At 41.7% G+C, this 10,289-nt stretch overlaps 1 protein-coding gene across 1 annotated transcript in view; it reads right to left on the bottom strand.

Annotated features, from left to right (window-relative positions):
* Window positions 1-5,853: 5,853 nt before the first annotated feature.
* Adarb2 (adenosine deaminase RNA specific B2 (inactive)) overlaps window positions 5,854-10,289 on the bottom strand; it is a gene marked incomplete at its 5' end in the record, with an annotated part of 191,617 nt that continues 187,181 nt past the window's right edge. Inside the window, 2 exons of the mRNA XM_038334718.1 lie at window positions 5,854-6,030; window positions 9,265-9,443. Of these exons, the coding sequence (XP_038190646.1) occupies window positions 5,854-6,030; window positions 9,265-9,443 (356 nt within the window). The remainder of the gene's footprint in view (window positions 6,031-9,264; window positions 9,444-10,289) is intronic.

Below are 10,289 nucleotides of genomic sequence, written 5' to 3'. Positions count from 1 at the left end.
ATGAAAAAGGTTTTAGAGCAAATATTCTATTTCCGTGAAGAGGATGGACCCTCCTGAGGCTTTACTAAGCCCTGGACATCACAATATTCCAGAGACTCCCTAATACACAGCTTGATGAAAAAGGCCTGACAACCCAGGAAAGAACAACTTTACTTGACATTTTTATTCACTTAAGAGAAACATTCACTTATCAGGTATCACCAAAGTGCAATTTACAGAACTCAGAAGAGGCAAATTAACATATGTAAATTCATATTGTAAGGTTTTGGATTTTTATTTTACAAATATTACAAATATACATCCATTGATTCAATATTGCCATTCGATCATGCTTTTTTATGTACATACCTTCAACTAAGAGTGACTATTTTTTTAAGTTCATTTTACTTAAAAAGTGCTGAAAATTAGCTGGGCACCTCTGGGGAAGAGTTGATTAAATTGATTCACAGACTTCCAGGTGATAGAAATTAGGTGCCCATGTGAAAGAGGCACTAGAATCCAGATCATTTTGTATTTATTTTGAAAAGGGTGCATCATCTCTCAAACCATTTAGAAAATGATGAGTTGGGAAATAAGGTGATATTTTCTCCAGGCTTTGAGACTGTACACTTCCCTGCAGGGGTGATATCGTTTGGTTTAAATTTCTTGAGATGTGCTCATCTGTGATTCTTTTGGTTGGAGGTCAGTTGACCTGGACATGCTCTGGGAATCCAGAATGATCACTGTAAATCCCCATAGTCATGCTGTCACATGAACACTTAGGGAGCTTCCTGACTGTGAGTACCAGTATGCCTGCTACTTCACTCCTCTCAGGTATAGACCAGAACAAAGAGAGCAGAAGTTTAGTAGTAGGGAAGCGCAACAAGAATGTGGTGTGGGTAGGTGGGTGAGAAAAGAATCTAAGGAAGTAAAATTGCTGGGAGAATGAACAACTCCATTTTTGGTTTCCCCAGACTTGGGTTTGGAGAAAGGATATGAGACAATGCTCTGCTCTCCATGACATCTCTCTAGTGGCCCCCATCTATGTCATCTTGTTTCTGTTTCCTTGTTTCTCTGCCATCATTTATCTGATTCAAACTTTGTCAAAGAAGTTTGACAAGAGCCCTATTGTTCCCAGAAATAGTTGTTTCCATGTTTAACTATGACTCAGGACCACGGACAGCGCTCAGGGCTCACCCTTTCCTAGCCCTCCACTGAAGTGCCCCCCTCCACTGTACAGTCTCCTATGTCATCCCTAACAACATTATATCGCTTCTCCCCGGCCACCTCCAGCTAAGGATTGGTTCTTGGTGGCATATCCTTTCCTGAAGCAGCACTTTGAGCTCTCTACTCCTTCATGAACTCTGCAAAACTCTGGGACTGTTCTTCAAAATGTTCAGTGTACTAGATTTCTTAGTCCTATACAAGACTGTAGATTCTGAAAACGGTCCTCAATAAGAGTGATGGAGAAATAGGTTTTGCTGAATGCTAAGACTTTGGCCGAAAAATGTGGTTACAACAGCCAACTGGTAATACATAAAAAGAAAGACATTTTCTAAATTTCCTTTGGTTGCTATTAGAAAGTGATATTTATTATCTTTTGGGCCAATTAGGTCATTTTTTAGAATGGCCTCTTGAAAATGATCATAGAAGTTTCCCTAAATAAAAAAGTCTACTCTATTTAAATTTCAGTTGTCTTTTTAAATTTTTTAAACAAGATACTATAGACTCATCTTGAAATTTATAATCTAAAAATAGGATTTCATCAAAATACTGTAACTATTCTATTCTGGGAATTGATATACTATGTATTTACTATTTATGGCTCATCAAATATGGTAAACACTATACAAAAAGCATTTAAATTTATTGGTAATAACCGTCCCGTGAAAAGGAAATTATATGGGAAAAAATATGAGCTATGCATCTTTTAGAAAAGCAACTTAGCCTGACATTTGTGAGGGACAAGACATCACAAAATCAACAGTGACATGATAGGTATATACAGGTACAAAGAGGATCACAGAAAGCAAAAGGAAGCGATTGTCAGAGACTTTCAAATCTTTTCCTGGGCAAAAAACAAAATACAAAGAAATCTTAAATTCAGTAACTTGATATTATACATTGTTGTGAAATCTTTTGCTGGAGGCGGATGCGCAGTGTTTCTGTGACCTCATGGACTTTATCATGAGTCAGTCCTGTGGAAAGACTCACAAATGAACAGACATTGGCTTTTTGACTGAGAACCAGGCAGGGAACCTTAAATCGCTTATCTCCCCAATAGGAAAGCAACATGTTTTGGAAGCAGATAAAGATGCTGTCGACTTCTATTTGGATTTTAGGAGTGAGACTCAAAGGGTGTCAATACAGAGGACAGAAGATTTGCAAACAAAGGATGCAATGATCAAAGAGACTGGGGGGGGGGTAGTTTTGAGATAAATCAGGTGGATAAGGAACAGCCAAGGTGGCTAAGATACCTGCCTGTCCTCTTTATATTCTACCCATATTCTTTCTGATTTGTTTGACTGTATTTGCTTTTGGGATGACTAAAAGATAAATATGACCCGTGTGTTTCATTCTTACAGAAACTTCAGATGGGGTGTTTCTGAGCTGCTTCCAAATCACCAACCCAGTAGCTAAAATGCAGGGCAGCCTAAAGTAGGGTTGGGATGCTTTTGTGGATACCAAAGTGAGAAAAATCACTGGTCTTTTGGTACTCACTCTTTCAGGGTTTATTCATGTACACCAGATCCCATGACTGGCTACTTCTGGAGTGGGTTGGGTTTCTGTAGGTCAGGGGCAGCTCATATATGTCTCAGTATGGGTAGGTGTGAAATCCTGATGTAGCTACTTGTCTGCTCCAAATAGTAAATGTCACAGGGCTTTTATTCTTCCCCTTAATGTCTCTTTGTTTTTTTCCCATTTCTTGAAGATTATCTTTTCCTGACCTCTGCTTCTTAGCATGTGGCAGGGTTCACTTTAGGTAACTTCAGCAGCTCTCTTTTCCTTGACTAGATTCAGGGACTCCCTGCTTCCTTCTCATCTCCCTCCTGCGTCACACTCACTCTGACAAGGATCTTGCGAGATGATGGTCAACTATTAAGAAAAGTATTTACCGTGATGTCTCTTTGGAGAAGCCCTAGTGTCTTCAAATCCCATTTGCAGCATCAGAAACATCTCTTCCTGCTATAGACATATCTGGATCCCTAGTGCTCCTCGCTAGGAATTGCCTGTTGACTTAATAAGTGATTCTCAGGGCTGGGAAGTTGGCTCAGTGGCTAAGAGCATCCATCTTCCAGAGGACCCAAGTTTGATTCCCAGCACCCACATAAAGTATCTCCAAACTGTCTGTAATCCTAGGTCCAGCAACTCTGACACCCTCTTCATCCTCCTGCAGCCTCCTGCACACACATGCACAAACCCTCCACCCCACATAATTAAAATCAGTAAGTGAATCTCTATGCTAGTGCTAAGGGATAGAATGAATTCAATGGATGGCTTTATTTTTAAAGGAGATACTCATCTTTAGGAAAGTTTGGATTGCTTCTGAGAAAACAGTACCTTAGACACCATGAGTCATAGCACTAGACCTGCAATTTATGCATATGGTGATGCTCACTGTTGGGCAATCGACTGCTTCCCATGTCTCTCGCCCAGGCCAAAGGGGTGGCATTTCCTGGGAATACTTGCAAGTTGCCCTATTCTTCCTCTTTCCATCACATGATGGGAATATTTAGGATCCTGCAGTTAATGCCAATTTTTTTTATAACTGATAACACTGTTTGGAACACATTGTTTTGAAGTGCTGTGTATTCTCTATTCCACCCCTTAAAACACTAATAATTTGAGGGAGGTCTTAGATTTCAGCCAGGAAGTAACTGTACCTAATGGCTGAAAGGCAACACATAAGCCACAGCTCAGCCCTCAAGGTTTCTAAGCTTCCTCCTAGTTATACACCAAGTTATCAGAGATCACTACAAGCTGGCCCTTGACTGTAGCCTTTACACTGAGTGAAGGTTCCATTTTCCTCAGTACTTATACTTGCATTTGCATTTCTTTGAAAGTTTATCTTGAAAATGCTTCTACAATGGTGTTTATATTCTTTTCTCAAAGGGCGTTAGTGGTAAATGTGGTCTCATATTAAATCCAAGGAGTTAGTATTTCCACTCTTCTTTTTCTTGTATCAGATAGCTACAATTTAATATATTTCATGTTTACCTCATTCTTATGATATCTGCAATATATGTTAGAATATTACATCATGATGTAATGGTTGAATTTTTATTGAGGATTGATGAGCTGGAATTCTACTCATGAATTCCATGTTCTAAAAGTGGTTCCTCCTATACTTTTTAAACAAAACAAAAAGCCAATAATGCAGTTCAGAAAAGGTTGAAAAGGATTTATTTATTTTTATTTTATATATATGATAGTTTTCCCACATGTATATAAGTGTATACATGGAGGTGCATGGAGCCCTCAGAGGCCAGAAGAGGGTGTCATAACCACTGAATCTGGAGTTATGGATGTAAGCTGCAATATGAATGTTGGGAATTGAACCAGAGTCCTCTCTAGGAGCATCAAATGTTCTCCACTGCTGAGCCATCTCTACAGCCCATAAGATGGGATATTTTTAAATAAAAAAGATTACACACATGTTACCTAACTTGATGAATATTAGAAATGAGTTCCAAGTAGAAAAATTAATTCAAGGAACATGGGTTGACTAAAAATATGTTACCAACATGTCTCCCTTTGTCTGGGTCTTCTCCTCTTAGGGACGATGATATAGGTTAAATATTAAAGAGATCTATGCCTAGCTATGAACTTTGATGCACATTCTAAAAGTGGAATAATTCTGTCTCTTTAATTTTGGCAGCTATGATAAATCACAACTACTCTTGTTAAAATTATTATTATTTTATTCATGCAAGATGATGATTAAGAAATCTAAAATGATAGAGCAGCTCCTCAAACCTAAAGATTTTGTTGAGTGTTTTATGTGTGTGTGTATGCTTTCTTTATTTTAACAATTCATTTTAAAATTCAGAACTTTCTCTAGACTCGGTTTTATTACCCAATGTAGAGATTATTGGGTCGTAGTTATAACCATTCTGCAGTTCTCACTTCCATGGCTGTCATATCTACGAAAAGCAGTGAAGATTTTGTGATCAAGGAATAGGCCTGGATTTGTTTGAAACATTCTACCACTGGGCAGATGAAAAGCAGCTTTCTTAGATCATAGATCAGGACTCTTCTGTGTCTTAGGTAACTATCCCTTTGTGTCACAAACAGGGTTTTCATTTACTTTAGTTGCTCTTTAACAGTGTCCATCTCAAGAATTTTGAAAGACGGTGGAAAGGCCTGAATGGATAATGAAAACAATTCAGCATTCATTCCTGTTGGGTTCTTTGGAGTTATAGAGCCCATGGCTTTTCTTTTCACCTGTGGCTTATATGGGAGTCATATAAACTTGTGCTGGGGAAACTCGATCACACCACTAGAGAGGCCCATGAAAAGGGAAGGGAGTACGGAGGATGGGGCAGGAGGCTACACGTAAGTACTACTTTCCAATCTTGCCTCTGAGCTCCCCTTGCCTGAAGAGATTCTTTCCTTTTGACACCAGGAAGGGAAAAGGCTAATGCAATAGTGTTTCTACCTCTAGCTATGTGGACAGAGTTCTTGGAACTAACAACCCAGGGAGAAGCAGCATGAATAAAACTCAAATCTAGTCTCCGATCCAGACATGAACACGTGTGTTCCTGAACACGGAAGGAGAACAATGTCAAGAGTTGATGGACACACCGCACCACCATACAACTGCGTCCCCTCCAGGCGTTTCACCCTGGTCCAACAGCAAAGGAGTCTAGCGACTTAGATACTTAGTAGAAACTGATCTTGCTCTGGTGGTTTTCTCACCCAGGTGCCAAGACCAGCTTTCTGAAAAGCCTTGAAGAGCTGCTGTTTAACAGACTGGTAGGTGTGGGCCCCCAGCTTGGCCTCACAGTACATGGACGGTGTGTCTCCATGACCAGGGATCCGTGTGCTTAGCTGTGGAGAGAAGGAGGAAGTGAATTCAACCAGTCATAGTAACATGAGGAGTTTCACAAGCAAAATACCAGCTTAGTCCCAACCCTTGCCATTTGTTTCCTTTGTGGCAGGGCCTGAGGAGATGGCTCATTTGGGAAAGGCCTGGCACTCAAGCATGAGGACTGAGTTTGGATCCCTAGAATCTGTGTCAAGAGCTGCATGTGTTGGTTCACGCCTATAATCCCAGACCTGGGAAGGCGGAGACAGGCTTTGCCTGAGACTTGTTGGCTGGCTAGTCTAGCCACTTGATGGGTTTCAGGTTCAGTGAGAGACCCTGTATCAGAAAATAAGGAGAAGCAATCGAGGAAGACACTCAGCATGGACTTTCTGCCTCCAAATTCATATGCACACACACCCTCCCTCCTCCATGTGTGAACTCTCTCTCTCTCTCTCTCTCTCTCTCTCTCTCTCTCTCTCTCTCTCTCTCTCTCTCTCTCTCTCTCTCTCTCTCTCTCTCTCTCTCTCACACACACACACACACACACACACATGAGAAAACAAAACAAAACAAACTGAAGGGCAGTTACCTGAATTCTACTGGGAAACTGTGTGGAAAACCCAATTGTTAAGGATATTTGCTTTATCAGAAGAGCAGATGATTATGACATATGACTCCCCTCCTAGTAAGGATTTAACACTGCTTCCTTAGCCGAGTGTGATGATGCACACCTGTAATCTCAGCAGTTTAGAGGCTGAGTCAGGAGGCTGCCGAATGTTTAAGGCAGCCTAGGATACATAGGAAGACACCGACTCAAAATGAACGAAAAACCCCAAACTCAGCAAAACCCAGAAAGAGAAAGAGGAGGTAGCTCTGAGGGAAACAGGCCAGGGAAAGATCACAGAACTTGGATCATGTAGGCAACTCCTAGGAAGGGGCGAGGAAGTACTTGGAAATTGCTGAGCGGAGCCATGAGGGAACAGGGAGCTTAAGTGTCATGGTAATAGCAATTTCAATCCGGGGAGTGCCCAAGTGGACTGAGAGATGTTTCAGAGATAAATGTCCCAAATCACAGAGGAGAGGTGCTGTTTTCCACATGATGGTGGCCCAGTAGGGTATGAGGAAGCGTCCTGACACACCAGTGTGGCTTTTGTAGTAAAGGTAAGCAAAGTAGACAAAACAGCACCAATAATAAAACCACTGGGTTTTACATTCTTTCCAAAGGATTGCTAGGGTAGGTTTGTGTACTAACAGCATCATGGCAGGCAGAAGAGAAGAGGGCCTTTGAGTTGTGCTGTTCATTAACTAGAAAGGCAGTAAAAGTAGGATGTTATCAGGCTTCTGAGTCATAGGAGGCAAAAGGTGGAGCAACGCAAGGCAGGGAGAACATAGCCATCCATGTCCTTAGTCCCCCAACAGAAGGACAGCAAGATGGAGGGCAGGCCTGTGGTAGGGGAGCTTCCGATAACACTGCAGTCTTCCCAGAGGGTTTGCAGGTCAATGTGTCCACTCTGTGGCCAGTGCCACAGAGAACAAGAAAAGGACCTGTTTGTTCAGCAAGACAAGAAGAGCCAGTGCCTCTCCAGACCTTTCAAAGTCCTTGGAAGAAGTGAGACATGGGAAAAGGGATAAATGTGGGCATGAGAGAGGCAGAGCGTTCTAATCAGAACTGGAGTATATTGTGCCATATGCCCGTATCTGCATGGTTGTGGCAGAGGAAGCTTACTGCCAAACTCTTAGATGACTGTAATTTTTTTTAACATTCTCTGAATAGGTAAAAATGCTTAAGCATTTCTAAACCTGCTATTCTACTGGTTGATATACCAATCCAAACACTATTATTGGGTGTGTATTTCATGTGGGTACACATGTGTGCAGGTGCACAGAGACTCAGAGGCCAACCTCAAGAGTAATGCTCTTCAGAAGGTGCCAACTTTGTCCCCACCCCTTAGAGAGACCGTTAAGACAGGGTCTCTCACTGGCCTAGAGCTTTCTGGTTAGGCTAGGCTGACTGGCTGGACAGCTAGCCTCAGGAACCCACCTGTCTCTGACACCCCAGTTCTGGGACTAATAGTGCCACCATGCTGGGTGTTTTCACATGGTTTCTGGGGCTTTAACTCAAGACCTAGTGCTTGCGTGACCAGGGTTTCCTTGACTGAGCTTTGTCCCAATACAGAAAATGAGCAAAATACATTTTTTCATTATCTTAGTTTTTAATCTATATTTTATTATAATCTATGTTTTCAAAGTACATAAAAGTCTGCATTTCATTCTTTACCCTCCAAATGTAGTTATTATCTGTTTATAAATGGAAAGCAGATTCTGAAACATTGCTCTAGTAGAAATGGGTAGCCTTCTGGGTTGGAGAAAATTGCTAATTCTGACAGCCACCATCTTGAGAATTAGTGGGAAATTACCTACTTCCCTCCCTCCCTCCCTCTCCCCTTCTCTCCCTCTCTTCACTGTGTGTGTGTGTGTGTGTGTGTGTGTATGCTGCAATATACATTTGGAAATCAGAAGGCCAGTTACAGATGTCAGTTCTCTTCTTTTATCATGTAAGTCTTGAGGACTGAACTTGGGTCCTCAAGCCTGGTGGCAAGGGCTTTTATCCACTCAGCCACTTTGTCAGCCTTTATATACTTTCTGAGGAGTAGTTTCTTTATATCTGAACTTGTAATAATATTAATTTTTTTCTCTTTTTAATGTTTTAAGAAGAATTTATTATATTATTTTATTTTATGTGTTTATGCGTGCGTCTGGGTGTATATATTCACACCACATGTGTGTAGTGCCCGCAGAAGCCAAAAGAGAGCATTGGATCCCTTGAAACTGGAGCTACAGACAGTTGTGTGTGGCCATGAGATTTCTGAACTGAACCCTGGTCTCTCCCAGAGGTGCTAGTATACTTAACCACATGGTCTTCTCTCTTTATGCACCTTTCACACTGAGAAAACCAATTGGCACAGTGCCTGGTGGCATTAGCTGGCCCAACAATAACCTCTTTTGGTGCTTGACTTCACAGAGACGTACTTCCCATGCCCTGAGGGCCACATTTGGGTAGCAGAGCTGTAAGCGCGTGGAGGAAATTCCTGGACAGTCAGCTGGAGAAAGGGCAGTAACCCTGGGGATCCGTTTGCATGTCCTGTCTCACAATGACTACAGATCAAATGATGTCCTTGCTCCCAGGAGCAATCAGGAGTTTAACCAGAGCCCAGGTACAGCCAATTTTCTCCCCAGAAAGGACCGGTGCGACCTACCCTACCATGCAGCCGTGCCCACCGAGCAGAAAACACGTGCTTGCAGAGCCGGGATGAACCCCCACAGCTCCTCTTCCCAGTTGTGGCATTAATGATCTCCAGGTCGGCACTGCCCACGATCCAGTTGGCACTGAACTGGGGAGACTTTCCTGGCTGCCGGGCCTCGGTGTTACTCACGCCTGTCAAGAGAGAAATAGAAAGTAGTCAAGCATTTATATTCTTCAGCTGAAGCAGGGCTCCTGTGAGAGCAGATAATGGGAGCTAAAGCTTGTGTTTGAACTAAGATGAAACATTCACACAAATACTGTCTTGCTATTCTTCTTTAAAACTTAGTCACGTTGAAGTCATGGTTTCACCTGGCTGGTTGGAGGTTGGAAGTCAAGTTCAACTCTGAAGAAAGCCTTGTATTGGAATTCATTGCTGGACCTGCTGTAAACTTTTTAATCGGAAGGATTTTATGGGTAGATTTTTCCCCCTCTTCTGGTAATGTTTGTTGAATGAATTAACGAGCAAGCAAAACCATTTGCAAATTCTAGAAATGTGAGCTTATTGGGCACCTACTGGATACCCAAAACACAAGGTTAGTCAAATATTCTTTAAAAGTCTTTAGTCTTATGGTTTAGTTATGAGGAAGAGACCCCAGATTTAATAAAGGAGCTATAGAGCTATATATTTAGGATAATCAGTCAAGCAATACAATTTGTAAAAGCATTGATGAGATTCAGTGTGAGATGAAAATATAAATCCATTTATTGCAAAGTTACTAAGAATTTCAAGCCAGGCCTGGTGGTTCAGGCTAAGGCAAGAGGATAACATGTTCAAGGCTTGGTTGGGCTATAGATTGTGGTTAATGACAGCTGGAGTAACTTAGTAAGATCTCATTTCCAAATAAGGAAGAAACGAGACGAGGCCTAGGGATACACAACACAGGTAGAGTACTCGCCTAGCATGTGAGAAGTCCCAGCATCAGTTCTTAGTATAGCAATACCATTTCTCAAGATGACAGCATAGCATTCAACCAAGCT

The sequence above is a fragment of the Arvicola amphibius genome, chromosome 6 (assembly GCF_903992535.2).
Source record: "Arvicola amphibius chromosome 6, mArvAmp1.2, whole genome shotgun sequence".
NCBI classification, from domain to species: domain Eukaryota; kingdom Metazoa; phylum Chordata; class Mammalia; order Rodentia; family Cricetidae; genus Arvicola; species Arvicola amphibius.
This window is presented reverse-complemented; position numbering and strand designations above follow the sequence as displayed.